The sequence below is a fragment of the Caenorhabditis elegans genome, chromosome X (genome assembly GCF_000002985.6).
Source record: "Caenorhabditis elegans chromosome X".
NCBI classification, from domain to species: Eukaryota; Metazoa; Nematoda; class Chromadorea; order Rhabditida; family Rhabditidae; genus Caenorhabditis; species Caenorhabditis elegans.
In genome coordinates, this window is record NC_003284.9 from 3,441,751 (window position 1) to 3,466,413 (window position 24,663).

A 24,663-nucleotide genomic window follows, 5' to 3' on the forward strand; every position below is an offset into this window, starting at 1 on the left:
TTCTTATTGAATCGCTTTTCATCGAAAATTGAGGCGACGTTTTCAAAACAAAGCGCAGTATAAAAATATCACTGGATATCGATATGGCACATTCAACCCAGAATGAAACTTCTTATTGTTCTTTTCGCCTTAGCCGTTGTGGCTGCTACCTATGATGGCAATGCGGCTCAAGACTCTAACAATGCTTATGGAGTGAACACCGCTGCTCAGAGTTCTAATAATGCTCCACAAACTTACGGATCCCGTCTTCCTCACCCAGGATACAAGTGAGCAGTAAAATCTTGTTTCTACAATATTTATCTTACTTTCAGTCGTGTTTATGACGAGTTTGATGTTCCAAGAAAACACAGAAGACGCCGCCACCGCGGAAGACGCCATCACCGAAATTCAAGATCTAACTCTCGCTCCTCCAGCTCCAGTTCTGATTCCGATTCGGATTCGGACTCCAGAAGCCGTAGTCGCAGCAGCAGCAGTGAAAGTGATGAGTTTGATCGTGGATACATTGTTCTCCGAACACCATACAGAGCCCCAGCTCAAAATTCCTATGGTGGAGCAGCTCAAGATCCACCAGCGCAAAGTGGTTATGGAGACCCAGCTCAAGATACCCAATCTGGTTATTGAAACTTGTATTTTTGATAAAGTGTTGGTATATTTCTGAATTGATTCTTATTGTATAACTTAAACCTGTCTTAATGAATGCTTGGAAGCAACTTCTTCGAAATTTTTTAGAACTGTCTCATTACAGGGCAAAAGTTTAGCCATAAAATGTTCCATACGGAAAGTATCTTCACCGATGGAGTCGATGGATGCAACATTCCTTATGAAAACTTGGTTCAGTTTTGTTGACTTTCAGAATAATGGGTTGATATTTAATACATAAACTTCTAGTTAGTTTAATTGAAAAATGGCATGTAGTACTACTGTTGTTTCAGTTTCAGTTTTGCTTCCTGCTTGATAGCTCAAACAATTAGATTTTTAGATTAATAGATTTTTTTTTAATTTTTGAATGACTACTTACAGATTTAAAGTCATGTTAAAAACTTTAAATTTGTACAAAACTCGCATTGAAGATTAAAAAATATCAAAACGTTATTAACGTTTTCTTAAAGCATACCAGGTCCAGTCGCCGGTGTAATGCGGACTAGAATACCAAACGCCGAAAATAATAATCACTGCTCCCTTCTGTTTTATTCACGGTTCTCTTTCGCGATGATAAATATGGTTAAAATATGTTTTTAAAAAAGTTATTTAATTAAACTTATTGATTTAAAATACGCTTAAAGGTGGAGTAGCGCCAGTGGGGATTTTGTCTAAATGCACTTATAATGATCCAAAACATTCGAATATCATAATAAAACACTCCAAAAAATTTAAGATTTTCATAATTTCCGGTCAAAGTTGTGTCAAATTGCCAACATTTTGAAAAATACGAGCTTTTGAGGTAATTTAAATAAATGCCGCATGTTTCGACCCCTACAACTTCTAAATACAAATAATTTAAACAAAATTTTAAAAAAAATGTCGAAAAAAAAATTTTTCTGGTTGACTTCCAAAACTATGAGTGGCAAAAACTGAGTAACTGCCACTTTTTGACAGTAAATAAAAAATTTTCAAAAATTTTTTGAAATGTTATATCATGATATTTGGTCATTTTGGGACCGAAGGAGTGGTTCTTAGCAATTTCCCCACTGGCGCTACTCCACCAAAATTTCCAAAATTCCACCAAAATTTCAAAAATGAAGCCTCAAAAAAATTTCAAAATTTTTTTAGGTGGTCCAAGTTTTGGAAAGAATGAGCTAGCTAAATCAGATATTTTGCGAAAGTTTGTTTCTATTTTTTCACTGAAAAAAGTTTCGCTCCGCCTTGTATTCAGTTTTTTTCTTTCAAGAAAAACTTAAAGTGCAGAACAAAAACCTTTGTGACCAATGTTGATTCACCCTAATCACATTTTTTTTCTTTTTGAACTTGATCGCCCGCCTTCAGTTTCCTTTCTTTTTCATGAATATAGATTTTATAACAAAAACAATGAACAAGTATAAATAAAAAGCAGGTAACAGAAAGAAGTACCGTCAGAAATGAAACTGCTCCTTTTCACCTTTGCCTTATTATTCTTTTTTGTGTCCGCCGATGATTACGATGATTACAAAGATAACCGTGAAGCCTCGTGGGAGTACGAAAGCATTGATAGCATCCATGGATATGTTACCAGTAAGGCGTATCCGCGAAAAAACAGATCAGCTTCAAACTCCAACTCCCGCTCTCATGAGCCATCTGATTTGAAACCTGCTGGCTTTGGTTTTTCTCAACATAGGTCAATCAGAAGATCAAGCGAATCACACGAAGGGAGAAGACACAGTTCACCAAATCCACCCAATCAGCAGCTACCTGCAAATTTTCCAAAAATATCGTCAACTTCTGAAAGCCACGACAGAAGCAGATAACACGATAATTTTCAGTTCAATCAATTTGCTGAACTCAGATAAATGTGATTCTGAAATAAATGACTAACTTGACTCTCTAACTTTTTCAGTATTAAATTTGAAAAAAACAAGAGATTTTATGGATTCGTAGTACTTTCATCCTGTTTAAAATCTAACACCGTATTCTCTCTGCTTGTTTATGGTATTGGTTGTGTAACTTATTTATAAACGTATGCAGGAAAGTACCAACATGATGTATTTTTTTCTGTGAAACTCTGAACTTTGTTTATTTACATAAATCACGAGAAATAGCCAAAACGTACAGTCATAATTTTTCCCCCAAAATCAGTAACAATGTTGGTTTTGCTACAGTATTTTCGAATTCTCCGTTCAATTTTCATAAGCTCTCTGGATTATATAATTTTATCTAAAAACGACGTTTTTTAAAAGAAAATGATTAAATCTGTCAAAAACTTATTGTGCAGAACAAAAACTTTTGGGACCAATGTTGAATCATCCGAATTTGTTTTTTCTAGGCTTGATTGCCTTTTTTTGTTTTCCTTTTCAAGATTATAAATTTTATTTTTTAAACAAAAACCCAGTATATATAGACAACAGAGGAAAGGAAGATGCATCGTTAGAAATGAAAGTGCTCATTTTTGCCTCCGCATTACTATTCCTTTTCGTGTCGGCTAATAAAGACACCGAGCCCCTCTTTGGCACTATTGACACTTGGGGATATGTACAGTCACGGATGCTCCACCATCGAGAAGAAAGATCAGCTTCCAACTCTCACTCACGTTCACACGAATCATCTGAATTGAAACCTGCTGGCTTTGGACGTCCTCAACCTGGGCCAATCAGAAGATCAAGCGAATCACGCGAATCACGTGAAAGAAGAAAAAACAACACACCAAATCCACTCAATCAGCAGCCGACAGGAAACGGTTTTGTCCCGAGAAGATCGTCGCACTCAAATTCTGATAGCCGCGACAGAAGCAGAGAAAGAAGAGTCAATCAACATTAATTTTCGTGCATTTAAGCAATTTGCTATAAACATGAATAAGATTTTGAGATGAATAAAAGCTTCAATAAATATACCAACTGCTCTCACACTTTTTACAGTATTGAAATAAAACCCTAGAACTTTTCCCTGTTTTCTGCCACAAAATGTTCAGACAACTACACTTTATGATACTTTAGTTCGTCTGGATAATTTTAAAAAGAAAATTGAAATGAAAAAAAAACAAATTTATGATTTCACCGATCCGTCGGCTCCATGTATGATCTTTTAAACTACTGTCAACATTTAGATCTTTTCAGGCGGTTTCGTACCATCTTCAACCTTAAATAACACGTTCTAAGACAATATTTTTCAAATTGATGCATTACCGATTAGTTTCAAACAGTAGTACACCGATGAAAAATTTGCATTGTGCTCACAAAACTCTCATGAAAACGAATAATTGTTACTGGCGTCTATATTTATACTTGGGCCTTAGATAGAACACATATCATGCTCCACAATAAATTTTGAAGTCATCTTGCTGCCACACTTTTATCACTATTTTTCAAAAAAAAATATACATATGCGCATGTGCAATTTTGTCCTTGCAGTGGAGAATAACTGATCAAAAATTTCAATTTCTGTCTTCCGTAGGAGCGTATTCTTAATTGTATTGGACTAATGATGACGTCTGAAATTAGTACCGCCTGCTAATTATTATAAAATATGCCGAACGTTAATCCGAACGTTAATCGCCCAGAGTGTTTTCATGTATTGAACTAGTTTTAAGTAGCTACTGTAAGAATAAATTATAAATTTTTAACATAATTTCCGCAATTTCCGTAATTGAAATCATGAAAAGTTTTAGATCTCTTATTGAATGCATAGCTAACTAACTGAAAACAAAATTCAGACATTGGAACTCTTGCTGTGATACGGTCACTACAACACAATTCTGTTCTACGTGATATTATTCGCTTTTGCCCGTTTTTTCCTTGTATTTGGATCTGAGTCACTATACGTCATAGGATTTTCCTAAAACAACAAATCCTTTTCTTTTCAATCATGGGGGTGAAAATTCATATTTTTCGAAAACATAACTTGATATAAAAGTGTTGCGCGTCGACTTGAATTTATCAAACCATGAAGCTTCTCATCGTCCTCCTCGCTCTCATCGCTGTTGTTGTAGCCTCCAGCTACGGAGCTCAAAACGACTACCCAACAGATGTTGGATATGGAAACCCTGGCTAGTAAGTTATATAGCGGCTTCCATGAAATATTTTATAGTTACAATTTGTTTAGTGACAACGGAAATCCCTTCTACAAGCCACGCAAGCATCACAGAAGACGCCACGGACGTCGTGGAAGACACGGAAGACATGGAAGACATGGAAGAAGACATAGTGATTCATCCGATTCTAGCTCTGAATCAAGATCCAGATCATCGTCGGGATCCAGTTCATCCGAGTCACGCAGCTACGAGAGAGATTACTACTACGTCCCAAGATGGCCAACCGCCCCAAGTTACGGAAACACCGGTAACGATGTTCCAGCTGGAACAGCTTACGGATCACCAGCCAACGATCCACCAGCACCTGCTCCATACGGTACCAACACATTTGGCGGAAAGTAAATAATTGCGATGTTTTTATTAAGATATTTTGGATGTGGTAATGAATGGTATCTAATTGAACTTCCGTTTTCTTTTGAAGAATTTTGTCGTTCAGGGAAATAATGGCAGAATATGTGAAAAGTCAACAGAATCCAGCCACTGAAGTTTTTTGAATGATAGGAAAGTACAAAAACTTGGTTCTACGTGATAAAACTTACATTCCCACTTTTCCAGTAATTGGTTCTGAATTATGCGACGTCATAGGTTTTCTTTTGAACGGTGATGGAACAAATTTTCATTTTTTGGAAAATACTTAAGTTAAACATCAATTTCAGCTAGAATGTTTTATTCAGTCAGTTCAAATTTCCAAAAAAAAAATCAGTTTTTAATTTTCAACTAAGGAAATTGCACCTAAAAATTGTTTTTAAATTATTGGAAAATCTAGCATCAAATTTTGAAAATTCATAAATCTCTTCAAAGTAACTTTTTTTGAAATGTCTTTCAGAAACTTTGTAGTAAATTTTAAGCTCTTTTAGAATATACCAACAATATTCCAGTAGATACAAGAAGCTTCACGTAGTTACAGAAATAGTACATTTCAGCCCTACCTTTTAGTGCGTATTTTATTATTTAATGAAAACTACCATTTATAGGCAAAAATAGATAGATTTTCGAAACTTTGAAATTTCATAAATCTCTTCAAAGTAACTTTTTTTGAAATGTCTTTCAGAAACTTTGTAGTAAATTTTAAGCTCTTTTAGAATATACCATCAATATTTCAGTAGGTACAAGAAGCTTCACGTAGTTACAGAAATAGTGAGATAAACATCAATTTCAGTTAGAATGTTTCATTCAATCATTTCAAATTTCCGAAAAAAAAACAGTTTTTAATTTTCAACTAAGGAAATTGCACCTGAAAATTGTTTTTAAATTATTGGAAAATCTAGCAACGGTGATGATACAAATTTGCATTTTTTGGATAATACTTTGGAAAATAGACCACAATTTATATGCAATATTAATAGATTTTCCAAACTTTGAAAATCAATTTCTGGTTTCGAACTAAGTTTTTTAGAAACTCCTGTAGCCATTTTGTAGCAAATTTTATGTTCTTTCAGAATTTGAAAACAGAATTTCGATAAATTTCAAAACCGCCAAGTTCAAGCAGAAAAAGTGAATATTCAGTCTTCTAGACCACAATTTATATGCAAAATTAATAGATTTTCCAAACTTTGAAAATCAATTTCTGGTTTCGAACTAAGTTTTTTAGAAACTCCTGTAGCCATTTGCGCTCTTATTGCTATGGTCGTCGCCTCCAACTGTGGAGCTCCAGTACAGAATAATCCAGCAAACAGCTATCCAGGAAATGGAGGGTATGATGAAAGGATGTAAGTTATACGGCAAATTTCATTTTAAAAAATTGAGTTTAACACTTTAGTAACTTTGGAAACCGCTACATCGACCCACTCTCGCGCTCCATTTACTATCACAGGAATAATCAAGGCGTAAGCTCTGAATTTGAACCATTCGAATCAGGCCGTCACTAGAGGTGACTAGAGGTGATTGCTACAAAGTGGTCTTTTTGAAAATGTTTGTATATGATAATAAATGATAACTAACCAGACTTCTGTAAATTTAATATTTTAAAACTTTTCCCAGTGTAAAAAATAATTGTGCTTAAAAATGATGTCTAAAAATTGCTGAATTCAAGTTACAACGTAAATGGCGCGGGTTTTAACATGAGCATTTTTAACACTATTTTCATTTAGCTCTATAGAGTTTATAATACCTATGCTTCTTCTGAAATATAATACTTACAAATACTCCTACTGCACAAGGATATAAGATTCACCTTTCAAACAAGTTTAAACTATTACATATTTGGTCAGATTACAATTAATATCTATTGCAACTTCATTCATACTTCCTATGAAAGTTTTTATGACAAAGTTTCATTGTAAATACACATTTTTTTCCAAATATTTAAAAATTGTAATTATCGAATCAAAGTTTTTTCACATGGCTTTCCCTCCAGGAGCATGTGGCCTTTTAGTTTTCGAATTATTTCGCTTTGTCTTAAACTGTGGAATCTGCCTAGGAATCTTCGATGGAACACTTGATCGAGCTTTTCCAGCGTCCTGTGCTCTTGGTTTGGGCGTCTCACTGGGAGACGGAGTACAGTTGGCTGATGCTGGCACTGATACTGGTGGGATACTCGTAATAGGAAGATTTGTCTCTTGAGTCACTGCTGGAAAATTTTCTTTGAACATTTAGAGGATTTAGAGATGATTCTTCAAAACTTACAACTTGGAGGGTCGCTTTCATAACTTGTCACAGATGGAGATGGGTTCCAGTTCGGTCTTAGTTGGTAGCTCGGAGAAGCTTCGGATTTGATTCTTGGGCCATTCTCTCCTCCGACAACCGTCATGACACTTGATGCTGGTGATACATCAGAGTTATCTAGAAAAATACTAGTGTAAAATTGTTAATTCGAAAGCCTATGATTACCTCTGTAGCCAGGCATGTGACCAATAGTGGGTGGGTCATAGGATCTACAACACATCACTTCTTTCACTTTTGTCCACACATCATTGCACCAGCTGAGCATCTGAAAAAACAGCAAACATTTAATATGTTTTAAAATAAAATTTCAAAACTGATAATCATTTAAAAACTTACGATTATTGGACAGATGAGCGGAAACACAAATTTCAGCCAAGTGATCAAAGTGTCAGCGTCCTGAGGATACTCGATGCTCACTTCGGAAAATTCGCGGCTGTTATAACTTTCATAGAAGAAGCACATGGTGATATATGGACCTTCTATGCATAAAAATACACACGTGATCAGAATCATCTGAAACTTATTAGATCCGCAATTTATCAGAATGATGTTTCTTACCAGCTTCCCACGACTGCGATGCTCTTGCATTGCTCTGTTCCTTTTTATAAATTCAGCATACTCCTGCGTGTTTGGTGATATGGAGGCGGCGGTCTAAATTTGTTGTTTGAACTATTAGGAAATGACACAAAGTCCTTACGCGTTTCTGAAGAATTGCTCCACAAGCTACCAGAATCACTGCTAGACATCCAAAATAGACAACAAGCCGAGCAATCACATATCCGATTGGACCACCACTAAAAATTAATTTGAAGTTGGAGTACCGTCAGTGGGTACATTGCTTTACAACACCACAATAGCCAGAAAAAGTAGTGAAAGTTTTTTTTTATCTAAAAATTTTTAATGATTTTTTTTTAAGTTGAAAAACTTTCAGCTTGCGTAAAATTAAATTTGAACCTCCCTCCATAAGTATCTGTTTGATGGATTTTTTTAACCCGACTTTACATGTTTTCAGTGAAGCTTTACTGCAAATTTGAAGAAAACGTCAAGATAAATGTTTTTGATCATAAAGCAAATGTACAAGCATAAATCTGTGAAATTCAATTATTTCAGATTTAAGCTCTTTAAAAATGGGTTTAGAGAGCAAACTGAGACTTTTTCAATTTTCAAAAAATTATACACATTTCAGAAAAATTTTTCAATAATTGTTTCAATAATATTTTATTTGATTGCTGTGGTGTTCTAAAAAAATTTTGCCACTGCTCAATCTTTAAATTACAAAAAAAAATCAAAGATTAACAAACCCGTCTATTCCACAAACATAACGATTGCGAAATGGCTTTGTGGGAATAACATTCATGAAAACAGCCGAGGCAAATGAAATTGAGACAAAACTCAAAATTGTGCTAACTCCTGGAAAAATAAATAATTGCTGGTGATTTCAATACAAATTCAATCATACCTGTTATTCGCAATCCGCTGAGATATTTGTGTCCATGTGTGACGTATTCTGGACCAAGAATAATACCGAGTGCTCTTTCAGCTCCAATAATCATCAGAACAAAAAGCGTGTGAAGATGTACAAACTTAATAAAATATATATCAATGCAAATTTACGAAATATTAATGCGTACCTCTTGAATCGCAACATTAAATGTGCACCAGCCATTGCTCATGTTCCAGTTTCCGTTAGCCACAAAAATGAGTGCAAAAAATATATTGAAGGAGAGATCGATGATATTCACAAAGCTTAGGTGGCAGTACATTAGGTATATTGTAGTTCGAAAAGATTTCCTAAAATTAGGTTAAAAAATATATTAGTTTGGCTGTTCACTATATTATTACGTTATAAGCACTGCAACAATAAACAATACATTGAGAAAATAAGAAGAAACCAATAAAGCGGCTGAAAAAATAATATGACTAGTCTCGTTTATTCGGAAAAAAACCTACCGATCAGAATAGCATTTGTAGTTCTTAAACTCGCCGATTGAGTTTCCTTAATAGTCACAATGGCAAGAGTATCTTCTTCTGGAACGTACTCGACTGTGATAGCCATCCTGTTTCAGAAAAGCGTTATGTCGATAAGCATGTGAGGGAGCTAATATGAGTGGAAGTGAGTTTGCCTTACGATGTCGTCATAGCAACCAACGAATTAGAATATCGGCGACGGAGAAGTGTGGGTGTGTATGTGTGTGTGTGCTCACTAAAAGCAGAGCAAAAGTAGGGAGAGCGGTGTTGTTCTTCCCATGTGTAATCTTTTTGCTTTTGCGTAGTTAGGAAAATTTTCAAATAATTTGGAAAGGTAGGCTTTTGTTTTGGTAAAAATTCTTAAATTCTGCATTTCTTTTTAGAGCTATATATTTAAAATGTTTTCAGCTAACTCGTCATTGAGTATAGTTTTTATTAATTTTCCATGGTGTATAATTTTATCAAATTCTTTATGAAAAATTTTTCATCGGCTGACATCATGCGGGTCTCAGTTGGACCATGATTTGTATGTGAGCTACAGCTTAAAAATATAGTTTTTCCCAATTGAATAGAGTTTACTGATACTCTTCACAATATTGTCCAAGATCTGCAGTTTTGTTTCGCTTCAAATTTCCCAGAAAATTTTATACAAAAGCAAAAGAACACTCTTCACAATTTTTTATTTTTGGCCCTGTTTTTTTTGTTTTGAATGTATCTGGAAACTTCAGGGAAAATTTTAAGAATTTCACTCAAAATTCTACATTTTGAGAAAATTATAAAAGTTTGAGCCAAGTATATCAAAAATAGGTTTTTATGTTTTTTTTTTCATATGATATAATGAATCATTTATTGCAAAGCAAATGAACATAATATTATTCGGCCCTATTTATGACCTCAATTGCTGGGGAAACCGTATTACTCATGCTCAAAAGTAATTATCAAGTAAAAGAAAATTGAAAAATTGAAAAAAAAGTGTTGTTGAGCTTAACACCGATTTGTAGGAAAATGTTTGGCAGAAGAAAGAAATATATTAACATCGAGGAGACACAAAGGAAAACAAGTGTAAATATTACATAATTAAACATGAAACAGTTGTGAACACAACGCATCACAAGTTGCAATTGCGGATACAAAATGATTGTCTGACAGAGAGAATAAAAAGGTAAAGCTCAAAGCCTAGCGACTTCTGCTTTTCTGTACATCGAGATCTTGTTGAGCAATTCATAAAAGGGCTTAAGTAGCAAATGTTGAAACAATGACAAGTGAAGGACAGATTCTTGGTTCAAAGAGAGAAAAGGGAAAATGGTTGACTCGTAATAAATTCTTGTGATTGAATAGTTTGGTTATTCTTTAAAGCACCGATTTCTAAACATGATCGTTTTCTAGTTCAACATCGTCAAGTTTGTTCTTGTGTGACGATTCCATTGTTACGTGGAATTGACCGGAATCGTTGAGCAGTGCCGTTTGTCCCGTCTGAGAAAATAAAAATTAGATGACATTTTGCTTCCAAAAACTCACAACAACTATGAGCCAGCGTACTTGCAGAGATACCCATTCGAGGAACTGCTTTTCTAACACCTCCACGCGGAACGTCTCCTTCAGAGTTCTCCCCGTCAGCTTCAGAAGATCCACCATCATCGTCCATCATCAACGAAGACCGCTGACTATCGTCGTCTCGTTTCCCTTTCAGCGGCCTTCCTCCCAAATTCCGATTCCGACTCGTTGGCCTTGCATTCACATCAACCCGAGCAAAAGCTCCGTCACTGACCGAATCGTAGGTGTCTTCTCGTGGAGTACTTCCACGATTCAACTGACGCCTAGTTGCTGTCTGGAATATATCCTGTTTTGTGTAAGAATTTTGGTGTTTTCAAAAGCTACTTACGTCATAAACGTGCCCTCCAGGTGGTGGTGGATTGGAAGGTGGTGGCGGAATAAAGTCCATCAGAGTCTTATTCGGTGGTGTTCTCCGCTCCCCAGTTCTTTCCTTACTACTACCAGTTCCATCGGATGAGTGAAGCTGAAACAACATTTCAAGTAAAATTCTGATTTCGAGAAGCTATCAATCAAGTTAGTCATGGTTAGAAAACAAAGTAAAAAGTTGCCGGTTAAATCTATCTATCCTAAAAATACCTGAACATAGCTCACATCTGTGTGAGGTGGACTATCCGACCGTTGACTTCCGCTAGTCCGGTGATGGAGTCCGCCATTCAGAGTTCCTCTCCCATCGGATGCACGGCTCGATCGAGATCGTCTTCCAGCGGTATGATCTGCATATCGCGCCGGTGGCTCTGGTGGCACGGGATTTGTTGGCATTGCTGGCGCGCGAAGCATTTTGTCATTGAGCCAAGCTGGTTGTTGGTTCGACAGGACCAGTGTTGTGGTGGCATATGGAGATGGATCATCGTGATATTGGTTTCCATAAAAAGTAGACATCGCATTACCAGGTCCGCCAGTCAGTTGAGCATAATGATAGTGATGCTCGGATCCTGGTCTGTGCATCGTTCCACTGTAGTCATCACAATTGTTGAAAAAGTCTTGCGCATTTGGTGTCAGCGAATAGAGAGCCTGGCCATTTCTATTGTTCATAGTCATTCTTCCAGCAGTGTTGTACATTGGATTCTGATTCGGATTTTGTGCAACATCCCAAAGATTATTCGAAGCCATATGAACACTTCCATCATTGATCTTTATAAAACTTCGATCCTTTCCATCACTGTTTCTGCTATTCCTCCAGTAACAATAGGCTATAATGATGACTACGAAAATAATCAGAATTGCAACAATGACAATCACAGGAACATGAGATTTATTGATCAGCCCATACAAAAATGATTCGTTTTCTTGTTGAGCAGCAAGGTGTTTTTCCAGCGTGTCTTGATCTTAAAATTAACATAATTAAAATTTAGTCATCTTTTCTGCAATTATTCAATTAACATACTCATGATGACTTCACTCGTTCCATGTGAGACTCCAACTCCACCATTGCTTCTAGCCGCTACACGAATTTTATACGTCATTCCAGTCACTAAATGGAACAGAGTAACACTGGCAGCTCTCTCGTTTGTAGTGATGTTCCGATTGTTGTTGGGCGCTTGACCAACAATAACAATTTGGAATCCTTTGAGAATTCCGTTGATGCCGTCGGCTTTTGGTGCTTTCCAAGAGATACGAAGAGTGGTCAGGTTGAGCATACGGATTCGCACATCCTCTGGTGGCAATGAAGGTGCTGAAAAAAACATTGTTTTACAAAAGTATGCTTGACTGCCTATAAAAACTTACGAGCTTCGGCGGTCAACACGTCCATGGAATTACTCGGTGCTCCATGAATACTATGAACTCCGGAATGATAAGGAATCACGAAAAACTCATAGTTGGTGAATGGCATTAAATTTGAAACAACATAGTTTTCGGTGCTAGGGCTGGTCACATTCACGTATTGATTATCATTGGTTCTTGGAGGCCCTCTCCACTTGATGTAGTAACCATCAATCAGCTCTTCAAGTTTCCTCTTCTTCCAGAACAAACGAACGGCCGTAGAATTAATAGTCTTCACTTCCTCGAGTTTTATGAGTTGTTCCGAAGTGAGTCTCTTCTCAGCGATGGCCATGTCCATTTTGTTCTTGTCAGAAAGCGCAACTTGAGCTGCTGGCTTGCTAGTGGTAACGAGAGCCGACGACACACTCGGCGTTCCAATACCTTTCTCATTTTCTGCTCGAATCACAAACATATACGAGTGAGATGGTTTCAGACCCTTTATTCTATATTCAGTAGATGCCACGTAGTCTGGAATGTTAAACCACGTCTGTCCGAGGTCTGGACTGTAGTACTGAATGATATAACCAGTGATTGGTCCTGCGCCAGATGTGGAGGGAGCATTCCAGTGGAGCTCTACTTCGGTATCAGTGACATTGACAATAATGGGTTGCGTTGGAGAAGACGGGAAGTTCGATGGATCCGGCATCCGAACAAATTGTGCATTGCTAGTGTGATCTTCAACAGTCAGAGATGCCGACCATGTTGACTCTCCATCCTCGTTCTTCGCAATGCAAGTGTAAACTCCGGTGTCAGGTTTCCTGAAATTATATAGTTTAGCTTGCAACTTCTCATGTTGTTTTCTATCCGACAACTCACTTTAAATCGGCAATATGTAGACTTCCCGTTGAATGTTGACTGATACGACTATCTGTAATGTCAATAGGTAGCCCATCCCTGAGCCATGATATTCCTGGAGTTGGTTTTCCGCTAGCCTGACATGGAAGGATGGCTGATGATCCAACCATAAGGGTCTGATTTTGATGACCATGCTCGATTGTTGGTGGTGGTTTGGCGGGTGTGTTTCCGGTCACGGCTGAAATTAAATATTTGATAATTGATTGAACATTTTTTTGTTTCTGTTTGCCCATTCTTCCTCTCTTCAAATGTTCAATTTGTCACAATGTTTTGTTGAAGCAGTTAAAAAAACCGAAAAATGACAGAGGAAGAACAAAACGCGAAATCTTGCCCGAAATTCTCATTTTTCATCTTGTTTCCAAACCACCGGACAAGTGGCTCTTTAGCAGAACATTTGGCGCGCTTTGCCGGCATTTCAGTGAGCACCACAGCAGGAGTATGAGCCACGGAGAAAAACGCGGCAGCAGGAGCACAAGAAGAAGAAGAAGAGCGGGATCCAGCAATTTATCATTGTTGGGACAATTGTTCGCACATAATTGAGATGTGTTGTACATCGGCCCGTTTCCCGCTCATCTTCTTCTTGTTTTGCAGACAAGCGAGAACAAGTGTTTATGACCCGTTGACGAGTGAATGATGATGATCACGACTGATAATAAACTTCACTCACCCAGGCAATCCGTGCCGTTCACGCACATCAGTGCCGAAGTCAAGCTGAAGACAGAGCCAAATATCATTTGACTATGTCATAGGGTTACTCTAAAATGTTACAATTTTTGGTAAGGAAAGAGAAAAAATTGTTTGAAGATCACAGAGAAGATGACAAGATTGAATTGAAAAAGGTTCATTAGGCTGATGAAAAGCAGTATAAGCCGTCCCCTTCCGGAGAGAGCCACCCAGGGTGTATTTCTACGCGGAGGACGCCTCGACAAATGACCATCGCAATGACTAACCACAACACACGCATGACAAGGTTTCATCTTGCATCATTACTTTTCAGATTGACTAGCTAAACGAAATAAGAGAATTTCGGGTAAGCAGGGAGACAAAAACGGGGCGAGTAGATGGTGTGGCTGGCGGTGGCGGTGGGTGAGAGGAGACCCTCACAAAAATGCAATTGTTTACGATTGGTTGAGAAAACGAAAAAGACAAATGGGAAATGAGCTCCAACACTCCCGATGTGAAGGCAGAGATAAAAGGTGAGCCGTGTCGTTTCGTTTCTGATTGGGCAAATTGAAAATTTTACTTTTTACGAGCGACAGAGAGATATACGTAAATAAAATATGTACGTACAAAATAAGGGGGTTTTGTGTTTTTGTGTACTTGGGGGGGGGGGTTGCATCGAAAAAATATTATTCTGGCCTACCAGTAAACAAGTTTGGACCACACACACTAATAAGATCAAAAAGTATTGAATAGTGGGGAAGGGGCAATGGAAAAAAGAAAGAAAAAACCACCATATAAAAAAAGGAAAACGTTTCAATGATCCGAGGTGTCTAATGATAAGTGGCCCTCTCTAGCTCTACGCATCCCGGGACACACACACACATGTCGACGTATTACATCCATCTCTCCACACCAACCAGAAATGTTGAACAGCAGCTAAAAGGAGCACCGCCCTGCGCCCTGCCTCTCCCATTCTCTACACCCCACAAGATACCCCCACCGTTTACAAATTGATTCATAAATCAGCTCAATATTTATGTTGCGAGTTTTAATTGACTGATCTCGGCGGCACCGACGTGCGCGGCTACACTAAATAATGAATAAAAGAGATTGCGGCGGGAGCGAGCGATCGTAGTAGTAGTCCCGCCGTCCTTTGTGTTCGTGTACGACGACGTCATATGGTGCTTTTGGCGGAGAATGGTGGATGAGTTATGAGAGACCGACAAAAAGGCATCCACGGCAGGTTTCGAGGAATCACAATTTTACGAAAAATTGATGCAACGAGCAAAAACTATAATTGACGGGAAAAAGTTCAAGTCCAGTTTTTTCACAAAATCTCAAAACTTGGAAAGTCTCCATTTAAAAAAAAATTAATAAACAAGCCGAACTCTATAATTTGGAAAAAAACCAACTGTTATGAGTCTTAACAAAACTGCTTGAATACCTAAATGAAATGTAACCTGGCAAACGATGCGGATAGTAGAAGAATGGAAATTTTGCGTTTTTCTGGGTGTGGTGTCCGTTTTCGGACATAAAAGATGTCTAAAAGTTCACATAAATCACACGTCCTAATCTTAGTTCTTCTCCTTCTCTCTTTCCTGAAAAGTCAAGTAAGAGCATGTACGTACGTACTCATATTCTATCTGATCAGATTTCGAGATGTGGTCGTGGCGGCGGCGGCGGTGGTGGTTTTTGTCGTTACGTTAAACTAGTAGTGCAGCAGCAGCACAAAAAGTCTATATTTCAATGTGAAACATATGATAATAGTGTGCGAAAAATGTCGCAAAAACGCGGCGGTGAAGGAGTGTAGAAAAATAAACGCGGAGGTTACGATGAGCTTCAAGAAAATTGGAAGGAAATAGAAATGTGTGGAAAACGGGGGGGGGGGTGAGCTCCGTTTCGTTTTCAAGTACTACTTCTGAATTGAGCCCGTGCTGTCATCAAAGCTAGGAAAACGGAAGAAGAAGACTGCAAAGCTATGAAAAAAAACAACAACAAAAATATATATAGAAATCAGGCGTGGGACCCAAAACAAAAGCCTAGCTCTAAAAAACCCCAAATTAAAGCCTAGAAGAGCAGCATGAACAATGAAAAATTTTCAGACATTAAATAAAACAATTAATATTCACCGGGTCTTTATTTTTTTGCAAAGCGGCCAAAATGTAAAAACGAAACGAAACGTTCATAATTCTTCCAACACGCTAACCAAGTCATTTAGATTTTTATTTATTTGTTACTTATAACATCTACCTTCATTTGTATATTTAGTCTAAAAAATGTTACCAACTATTCAGAAGTTTAATGTTGAAATCAGAACTAGTAATAGTGGGTGCTATAATTATGGTGACACTATAAAATTTATCGCTACGGAAAATTGATAACACAATTCGATACATTTCTAGTAACTTCCACATATTTATAGTACTATGATCGAAAAAAAAGAAGCTGATAATAATTTTTAAAAAGAATTTTGAAATTCTATAAAGAGTGGAAAAAAGCGGTGTCAACTTCCTGCACGTCACCACTATATTAAAAATTTTGAGACCAACATGTTTTTTTTCGATAAAAAACCGTGAATACAAGGATTTCCTATTGAAAAGTCAAAGTCAAAAAGAAGCGCCAAGCTTTCTTATTCCGGCTGGCACAGACGTTGGACAAACATATGGTTTTCAGGAGGACAAATACCTTGTTTATTTTTTAATAACTATATGTATGTGTACAGATGTATTTGTTAAATACACAGAAGAAAGGGGAAAGTAGAATAGTAGAATAGATGCAAAGCGATGCAAATGCAACTTCTTCTCACAACACTGTCTCAAAACATTTCTCAACTCCACATATTTTTGGCGAACATTTTTGGTAGGAACAAAAATGCTACTGTAAAGAAATATGGAATGATTGAAAGCAGCGGATGGGAGAGTTTATTATTATTATAAGAGATCCGAAATATGTGTGACAGTAAGGTCAAAGGACCTAAACGTGCCGCCGTCATCGGGTGGCAGGAAGATCGCTCCTCTACCTTCTGGTATAATTATCGCACTTACTTATCGAAATTTGAGCGCAAAATTGGTTTGGCGGTAATTGTGGTGGACACCCGACTGGTAGCGGGGTCCGTCCAAAACATCCGGTAAGAAAAAAGGCGAAAAAGGCAAAAAACCGAAATGAAGAGTGTCATGTTGACTCAACAGATTTTTTTTCGGATAGGTAGTCAAGTGAATGTGCAATTTGATATTTTCAAAAGAACAAAACAAAACAATAGTATTTTTCTGTTGTTGTAAAGAAATAATATTCTAAAATCAAAGTGGAACCACACAATGCTCGAGAGAATTTTGAAGAAAAAGAAAAAAAAATTGAAATCATAAAAATGATCGTTAGGGTTGGCCCATCTTCTCTGCCCAATCATTGCAAAATTTATATACATATTGCCAAAAGTTTTAAACAATCAAAGAGAAAAAGTATCGTATTGAGGACAAATCGAAAGTCCTCAGTTTTTTTTTTGCTGAGAAATAGTGACCGGAAAGACATGTCGCTTCTATTGTTGTCAAGAAAAGGGTCGGTGTGTTCATCTCCAATTCCTTGGTTCTTTTCAAAAAAAAAACGAACCAAGTATAGTTCATTTGAGATTCAGTAGGAAAAAATGGCAACCAAAACTCAAGCCGCGGAACTAAAAAAAAAGTGAGTGAAAAGTGAGACGGCAGATCATGACCAGGTATTACTAATGAGGGTATAAAGTATGGTCCAGTGATCGCATAGAAATGTAACTTATCCCATGCAAGGTTTCGCCTACAAATCCGAAAATGAGCCTAGGCGATGAATAGTGGGGGGAACGCCGCGCGCGGTCAACTTGTCAAGTGAGCATCCACCATAGTGGGTGAAAAATCACGCGCATCTGGCTTGAGAGCGGCCCAGTGAACGTGTGAATATTGTACGGAAACTCGCGGGGCATTGTCTCAAGCTGTCCTCTAATGGTAACGAGCTTGACACGGAAGATGGGGATGGAGGAGAAGCGATAAATCATCTCTGGTAAGAGGTTTGATTTTGATTAATTTATGAGGTGATGGAAGCAGAGCAAGCAAGTGTAGGCGGGGGTAAACTGAATAATTTCACAAAATCTATGTACTATGATTATTTCTAGGAATTGATTTTTTTCGCTGGATTAAAAAAACATACAACATGATTACCTTAGGACAGGTGTTCACGCAAGATTAGATATAGAAATTCATGGAAATTGACAGCCTTCAATGTCATTCTCTTTTTTCACCTTTCCCTTATTTAAAAAGAAAGAGAGTGGCCAAAAAGGTGCGCAATACGCATACATAAAAGACTTTTGTGATGTCTTTTTCTTAATTCATACATAAATTTCCAACGTTTTCTACACATTTAGTGTTTGTGTGTGTGTATGTGTTTCCCCAATAAAGTCGAAAAGATGTCGGCGGGTTGCTTTATGACTCCAAACAAAAACCTCCAAATGTGGCAATAATTTATTCATCTCTCATCTTCAGCCCGACGTTTTCGGTTCAAACAAGCATATATTTTTTTTTAGTGTCTCATTTTTAGTGGCTTGTAAAAAAGTAGAAACCTACTGAAACCGGTCTAAAAATAAAGTGCCGACAAATGGTTAGAAGTAAAGGAAAAAAGGCAAAAGCTGGAGAGATGAACTATACGATTTAGGGCTAGAACAACACATTGAAAAAATAGGAAAAAAAGAATTCGAATCGATCGCATCCTCATTGTTTTGTTTATCCTCTCCTGTCTCTATTACTAGTACCTTTAGCAGTGTTTGGGTGTGAAATGGATTAGTGATGGGACGGGACAGGGGATATATACGGATGGACTATTGCAATGGTTTTCAACTACTACTATAGTGCTTCTCTCTATTCAAAACCAAACAAAATGGAAAGAAGGGACACACAATCCTACCGATTGGCTTTTTTGTTCAGACTTTCCTATTCTAAACATTTCTGTAGGAATTCTGTTGAAGGGACCACCAAGGTCACATAATCGGATTGTTAGTCTTTTTTCTCTTGCCCCCGCCTGTTAAAATCCTTATAACGGGTGAGTGAAGACGAGGAAGAAGAAGTAATGGTAAAAATGAAGTCAAAACTTGGTACATTTTTTGAGAACAGTCCTGTAGTTGAAAAACAAAACACGCAGAAACTAGAGTTTTAAATTAGAATGCTACTCAAGCAACGCGGCGCACTCTAAATAGAAACAATGGGGGAAAAGTCGGGGGCCAAAATGGCTGCGCGGATGGGTTTGGAAACAAGTTATGCTAATCAACTGAGGGCAAGATTTATTTTCTTTTTCTTATTTGCTCTTTTTTTTTTGGACACGGCCTTTGGTTTCAAATGTTGCCTGAAATATGAAATAAATACTTTCACTAACCTTTAGTTGTAACTTTCAAAGCTGCCTTGCTCAACGAGCTTCCTGCCGAGTTCATTCCAGCGCACACATAAGCTCCCTCATCAACTTGACGAACTTCCTCAATTGTCAATGTTCCAGTTGGTGAAACTTTCGTTCTACCATCAGCGGACACATAACTTGGGAAAAGAAGATCCTGTTGGCCTTCCTTGCTCCAAAAATAGGCGGGACTCGGTTGACCGACCAAGGTGCATTCAAAAGTTGCCGTGCCTCCAGCTGGAACTGACTGGTCTGCTGGTTTTGTCTGGAAGGATGGAGGTGCCTGGACACGAAGATGTGCAGATGCTTCAAGAGTTCCCGCTGGATTTCGTGCATAGCAAACGTATTCACCTTCGTCTGATGGTTGAACTCTGAAAAACGTGGGTATGAGAAATTGTATTTAAGATTCGCATTTCTTTTCAGAAATTTGAAAAGCTCAAATTATTTCAATTTTCATTAAATTCTATAAAATAATGTTCCCTTTGATTTTTCAGTTTTTTCTCGATTCGCAATTTACATTGAAATTTCATTTTGAAACTTTTTATTATTTTAAATTGAAACGTGACCATTTTGTGATTTTAAACTTAGTATTGTTTTTTATTTTCTAGTTTTTACAATTGAAGTAGTAATGAAATATATATGCGTATAAATACTAAACACTTCAGTGCTGAAACATTAACAACTTTTTGGGGGGACGAAATCTATTGGTACCTAATCATTTTTTTTGTATAATGCGACTGTTTTCCAATAAGTACAATAAGTATAGGCTTTGTAAATTTTGTAAATCCAATACTTTCCCATTTAGATGCCTAAACTTTTCAATAAAAAGGCTCGCAAACAGGTGTCCAACAACTATCATTCATCAATGTATTTCAGATCATAAAAAATATAACCTAGATCTCCGAAAACGGTTATTAGATTATGTCTCTTCGGTGTCTCTTAAGAGATAACTAAATCCTTTGCAAGATGAGATAACACCTCGACTTTCTCCCACTTTTATTACCTTTCGATTCTCAACCCCCGATTATCCTTGGCAATGTATGCACGTGTAACTGGCATCGGCTCATTTTTGCGTTTCCACGTAATTTGTGGTTGAGGATCTCCAGTCACACGACAATCAAACAGCACTGCGGCTCCGACGTCGACCGTCATGTCCTTGGGTTCTTGCTGAAATCAACATCAAATGAATAGTAATACTAATCATCGAATTAGTAAGATTGAGAATAGAATACAGGAAGTTACAAAACCCCCTGTCGACATTTTTTTTGTTAATCTACCAGTCATTTAGCATTTTCATCGGAACAATGAAATTGAAACGACCTTGAGTTACAATTTAAATTAATTTTAAAAGGACTATCGCTTCCACACGTACCTCAAACTTTGGTTTCTCAAAGACACTCAATCTTGCGGGATTGGACACCCGTTCTCCGACCATGTTGTTGGCAACACACTGATAAGTACCAGAATCGCTTCGATCGACCGGATCAATGATGAGGTTTCCGTCAGAGTGTAGAGTGTATCGTGGCATGTCTTGAATTCGGAGCTCTTTGTCGTCTTTCCGCCAGCTCACAACCGGCTCCGGGAATCCACGTGGCGGACTGCATTCCAGAACGGCCATCTCTCCACCAAGAGCCTGAAAACAATTGAGTAACGCTTCTGTGAATAATTATTTTTTAATGGTCTAAAAATCGCGTTGACAAATTGTGCAGTGCGGTTTACAGTTTTTGAAAAACTGACGAATGAAGTTTTTTGTAACATTGATGGTCCAAATCTTCGGTTTTTCGGGGTTACCAAAAATTTTCAACTGACAAAATAGTGATAATTTTTTTTTTCTGTAGTTTAACACTAAAAAATGAGGTGACATATTTGAACTGACTCAGAATATGCCGTTTTATTCTCTATTTGTGCGGCACCCCAACTGTTTAACTGACAGCATATGTCTCGAATGCTTTTGAAGATATTAAGAAGTTCAAAAACAATAAATTTACAGAGAAATTTAACAAAACTGTGCTCAGTTAAAATTTTTACAAAAAATCCAATTTGACCGAGATACGAACTGTCAGGGTTGAGCCATGGAAATGCCGCAGTAATAGAGATTATAAGGTAAACTGTCAAAGTAGAAAAGTGCAGGATTAAGTGAAAAAATACGTAATATTATTCAAAGTATTAAACTTTACCTGAACTGTTCTTGGCCGAACTCGAAAGTCTTCGCGAAGCATCGCCAATTTTAACGATCCTTCGTTCGACTTCACTTCTCCGTGCTCGTTGCTGGCCACACAATAGTACGCTCCCGCATCGCTGTCTTTTCCGTTTTTTCCACTATTCACTTTCAGAAGAAACAGGGATCCCGTGTCGAGAACAATCCGGTGGCTGTTCACTTGCTCCTTATTCGTGATTACGGGCTGTCCATCCTTGTACCATGTGATTTTGGCGGTAGATGGCTTTGCACCACAGTTGAGGGTTGCTGGCGATCCCCTAGATACCACCACATCGATGGGATGTTCGATTATCACGGGAGCGAGATTTGAGGCATCTGAAATTATATTCAAGATTTGAAAAGGTTCAAAACAACATCATTCCCCTGTTAGAATTTTTTTTACTTTCCTCATCTCCCATTCATCTTATTTCCACATACATCAACACTTTGATTTTATCCATCTTGACAATGTGAATAAGAAAGGAAACTTGTCCAAGTGCATTAAATCAATCTGACCGATCCGGCACGCGCAATACTGTCACATCTGTATTATGGTGTCGAAACGAACACCTTCCCTCACCGATTTTTCAGTAGAGATGTGCGACACTATTGTCCTTGACGGACGGTAGGTAATAAAATGATTCACTAGGAATTTTATCAAAATTTATGTATGTGTGTGTGTGTGTGTGAGTGTGGTAAAAACCTAGATAGTACATTAACGGCTGGTTTATTGGGTGTCGGTGGTCTATTACATAAGATTGCCATTGACCTCCGACGGATTACCCATCTTCTCCCATCTGCTTCAAAAAATATCAAAAAGCCATTTTGAATCACTTGTTTATGGCATTCACCCTGACACTGCTGCGCACACACTTAATAAAAATTTCAGCAGGCCGACTTGTTTTCCTCCACTTCAAAATACGGACCACTGTTGTTTTCCACTAGTAAATTACCAGACCAAAGTGTGGCTAACAAGCTGCCGGATTCAACAATTTAATTAGCCTGGCTGTCCTTCTGTCTCTTCTGTCACCTCTTTAACCTTTCAACAATCTAGCGTGCCAGTGTCAAAATGTGCGCACGCGAGTAAACTATCCATGAACCAATGTATTGTACTCTGGCTACAATTTAATGGCCGTGTTAACCTTCAAAATATTATACTACGCTGCCTGCCCGCCTTTTCATCCATAGGCAAGACAAAACCAAAGAGCTGTGAAGATGTACACATATCTCATCCTGTCAACACCCAATTTCACAATTCGCCCGTCATTCTTTCGCAACACATTGGTGTTGAAAGCTTCTGCTAAAAAGCAGGCTGTCTTTCTAAAACATGAGATGCAACTGAATATTTTGGACAGCGCCAACAGCTCATTAATAACCTACTAGTCTCTGGGGAGGGATTTCAAATAGCTTCTCATCTTCTATCAACCGCATGCTAATGATTCTCAATTTTACGGATATTCGCATGCATCTTAAAACTGTGCTAAAATGTTTAAATGACCCAGGTTGGGGCAATTTATCACATTGAATAATGACTTGCACATTGCACAAATTACATTGTGGAAATGTGGAAATGTGGAACAAGACAAATATCGAGAGTCTGCGGGTGGTCGCTCCCAACTGTTTCTTATATTTTCGTTGCAAATTACACTGGCTCTGGTCGCTGTACAAAAAGACTTATTGTTTTAAGAGATTAGCATTTGAATGGTGAATACTTGAGAACACGCGCCTCAATGAGACTAACTCCTCTCATTCATTTTCTATACCATTTATTCTCCCCCCGTCCTATTCACTATTGTTTTCTCAACATTACCATCCAAAAGCGGGGCTTGGCTCGGCCAAGAGGGCAGATGGCAGTCCAAAACGATAATCGAATCTTTTTACACTATAGTCGGCAAACGAGCTCACAATCCAAGCAGCGAACCCGCTTTTGGTGTTTGACAAAATGAAGAGTCATGTCTAATAGCGCAAGAGTAGAAAAAGCAGCGAGTAAAGAGCATTTTTCCAAGATGGAGGGCATTCGTTTCCGCGCATTCAGTCAATCTTCGTTTTAATCGCTTTCTTCGACATGGGAAATACAACCCAACCTAATGGATTTTCCAAGTTTCCAAGTGAATTCAAAGAAAACCCACGAGTGGATCGAATAGCGTGTCTTGTTGGCGACGCGTTTTTTTCACCATGTAACTTGACACTTTTGGTACATTCTTAACTTAACATTTTTTTTCTAGAAAAAAAAAACCAACCTTCGCAGAAGCTTCGGATTACTGCTTGCAATACCAGGAGGATAGTGCATAACAGCGTTTTTCGATTGAACATGATCTTGTTTTATTCAATCTGTGTCCAATTTCAAAGGCTGCATCTAATTGTGGCGGTGTTCTGAATTTCCAGTTGGGAGACACCTGCAAGAAAAACACAAAAGTAATCAAAGTTATTGGCGGTTGTTTTAAGAGTGGGCGACAAAATGACGGAAAGAGAATGAGGGAATATAAAAGGAGAAACAAGACAAAATAGGTGATGGGAAAAAGATGGAAAAGGGCGAAAAAAGCGTGGCCCTGGGTGTAATCATTCATCTTTGCTAGGGTGACACTCGGGAGAATAGATTTAGAAGGAAAAAAGGAAAAGACACAACAAAGTAATTGAAAAGTTGACGAGCGTCGTCGTCGTCGTTTTCAAGACGCGAAGACGATTTGTGCGTCCGTTTTTGCGCATTTTCGGTGGTGGTGGTGGTGGAGCGATTCGGACGGAAGCCGACCCTAAATTGGACTAGAGAGCCACATTCTAGAATGAAGAACAAATTTAGTCTTCTACGCGACGGAAGATGTTGGACAAAAAAAAATAAAGAAAAAATGCACGGGAGGCAAAAGTAGCCAGCAGGAAGACAAGCAAC

At 37.9% G+C, this 24,663-nt stretch overlaps 7 protein-coding genes and 3 non-coding genes across 11 annotated transcripts; 7 read left to right on the forward strand and 3 right to left on the reverse strand.

Moving 5' to 3' along the window:
- The first annotated feature begins 88 nt into the window (after positions 1–88).
- On the forward strand, positions 89–708 carry ZK813.3 (FIP (Fungus-Induced Protein) Related). The gene is made up of 2 exons (NM_076192.7): positions 89–266; positions 312–708. Exons 1-2 carry the CDS (start codon positions 103–105, stop codon positions 619–621), a joined length of 474 nt encoding a protein of 157 aa, NP_508593.3. The 5' UTR covers positions 89–102; the 3' UTR covers positions 622–708.
- Positions 709–2,075: 1,367 nt separating this feature from the next.
- ZK813.2 (Neuropeptide-Like Protein) lies at positions 2,076–2,441 on the forward strand (the record flags this gene model as incomplete). The annotated part of the gene is made up of 1 exon (NM_076193.7): positions 2,076–2,441. One exon carries the CDS (start codon positions 2,076–2,078, stop codon positions 2,439–2,441), a length of 366 nt encoding a protein of 121 aa, NP_508594.1.
- Positions 2,442–3,063: 622 nt separating this feature from the next.
- Positions 3,064–3,447, forward strand: ZK813.7 (Neuropeptide-Like Protein; the record flags this gene model as incomplete). The annotated part of the gene is made up of 1 exon (NM_001129725.4): positions 3,064–3,447. The coding sequence occupies one exon, from the start codon at positions 3,064–3,066 to the stop codon at positions 3,445–3,447; it is 384 nt and encodes a 127-aa protein (NP_001123197.1).
- Positions 3,448–4,560: 1,113 nt separating this feature from the next.
- On the forward strand, positions 4,561–5,125 carry ZK813.1 (FIP (Fungus-Induced Protein) Related). The gene is made up of 2 exons (NM_076194.5): positions 4,561–4,676; positions 4,729–5,125. The coding sequence occupies exons 1-2, from the start codon at positions 4,570–4,572 to the stop codon at positions 5,057–5,059; spliced, it is 438 nt and encodes a 145-aa protein (NP_508595.2). The 5' UTR covers positions 4,561–4,569; the 3' UTR covers positions 5,060–5,125.
- A 1,813-nt stretch (positions 5,126–6,938) lies between these two features.
- Positions 6,939–9,472, reverse strand: ZK813.5 (G-protein coupled receptors family 1 profile domain-containing protein). Its single transcript, NM_171651.7, has 11 exons — positions 9,332–9,472; positions 9,224–9,284; positions 9,013–9,172; positions 8,841–8,964; positions 8,683–8,791; positions 8,079–8,175; positions 7,940–8,032; positions 7,718–7,894; positions 7,547–7,646; positions 7,343–7,498; positions 6,939–7,286 (listed from the first exon to the last, which is right to left on the reverse strand). The coding sequence occupies exons 1-11, from the start codon at positions 9,435–9,437 to the stop codon at positions 7,054–7,056; spliced, it is 1,416 nt and encodes a 471-aa protein (NP_741747.2). The 5' UTR covers positions 9,438–9,472; the 3' UTR covers positions 6,939–7,053.
- Positions 9,473–10,157: 685 nt separating this feature from the next.
- On the reverse strand, positions 10,158–24,177 carry sax-3. Of its 2 annotated transcripts, none has more exons than NM_001029819.7 (12): positions 24,020–24,177; positions 21,760–22,115; positions 20,955–21,215; positions 20,586–20,749; positions 19,568–19,953; positions 13,481–13,697; positions 12,629–13,422; positions 12,288–12,575; positions 11,480–12,228; positions 11,232–11,366; positions 10,868–11,189; positions 10,158–10,822 (listed from the first exon to the last, which is right to left on the reverse strand). In NM_001029819.7, exons 1-12 carry the CDS (start codon positions 24,090–24,092, stop codon positions 10,746–10,748), a joined length of 3,822 nt encoding a protein of 1,273 aa, NP_001024990.1. In that variant the 5' UTR covers positions 24,093–24,177; the 3' UTR covers positions 10,158–10,745. The 2 variants fall into 2 exon arrangements, with proteins under 2 accessions (NP_001024990.1, NP_741748.2); NM_171652.9 differs by having other exon boundaries at positions 10,868–11,177; positions 24,020–24,175.
- ZK377.9 lies at positions 13,804–13,951 on the forward strand. The gene has a single exon (NR_070695.1). It is a non-coding gene; the product is annotated as an Unclassified non-coding RNA ZK377.9 (non-coding RNA).
- ZK377.10 lies at positions 15,318–15,442 on the forward strand. The gene has a single exon (NR_070696.1). It is a non-coding gene; the product is annotated as an Unclassified non-coding RNA ZK377.10 (non-coding RNA).
- On the forward strand, positions 18,098–18,242 carry ZK377.5. The gene has a single exon (NR_070697.1). It is a non-coding gene; the product is annotated as an Unclassified non-coding RNA ZK377.5 (non-coding RNA).
- ZK377.15 (uncharacterized protein) lies at positions 24,106–24,135 on the reverse strand (the record flags this gene model as incomplete). Its single annotated transcript, NM_001361792.1, has 1 exon — positions 24,106–24,135. One exon carries the CDS (start codon positions 24,133–24,135, stop codon positions 24,106–24,108), a length of 30 nt encoding a protein of 9 aa, NP_001348826.1.
- Positions 24,178–24,663: the final 486 nt, after the last annotated feature.

Excerpts from the sequence above, each read along its gene's own strand:
- ZK813.3 (NM_076192.7), top strand. The coding sequence starts at position 103 with ATGAAACTTCTTATTGTTCTTTTCGCCTTAGCCGTTGTGGCTGCTACC. Across the intron at positions 267-311 it reads CTTCCTCACCCAGGATACAA|TCGTGTTTATGACGAGTTTG; the intron begins GTGAGCAGTAAA and ends TCTTACTTTCAG.
- ZK813.1 (NM_076194.5), top strand. The coding sequence starts at position 4,570 with ATGAAGCTTCTCATCGTCCTCCTCGCTCTCATCGCTGTTGTTGTAGCC. Across the intron at positions 4,677-4,728 it reads GGATATGGAAACCCTGGCTA|TGACAACGGAAATCCCTTCT; the intron begins GTAAGTTATATA and ends CAATTTGTTTAG.
- sax-3 (NM_001029819.7), bottom strand. The coding sequence starts at position 24,092 with ATGTTCAATCGAAAAACGCTGTTATGCACTATCCTCCTGGTATTGCAA. Across the intron at positions 21,216-21,759 it reads TTCGGCCAAGAACAGTTCAG|GCTCTTGGTGGAGAGATGGC; the intron begins GTAAAGTTTAAT and ends AATTGTTTTCAG. Across the intron at positions 13,423-13,480 it reads CTACATATTGCCGATTTAAA|GAAACCTGACACCGGAGTTT; the intron begins GTGAGTTGTCGG and ends ATATAATTTCAG.
- ZK813.5 (NM_171651.7), bottom strand. The coding sequence starts at position 9,437 with ATGGCTATCACAGTCGAGTACGTTCCAGAAGAAGATACTCTTGCCATT. Across the intron at positions 8,033-8,078 it reads GAGCAATTCTTCAGAAACGC|ACCGCCGCCTCCATATCACC; the intron begins GTAAGGACTTTG and ends CAACAAATTTAG. Across the intron at positions 7,895-7,939 it reads ATCGCAGTCGTGGGAAGCTG|ATGATTCTGATCACGTGTGT; the intron begins GTAAGAAACATC and ends AATAAGTTTCAG.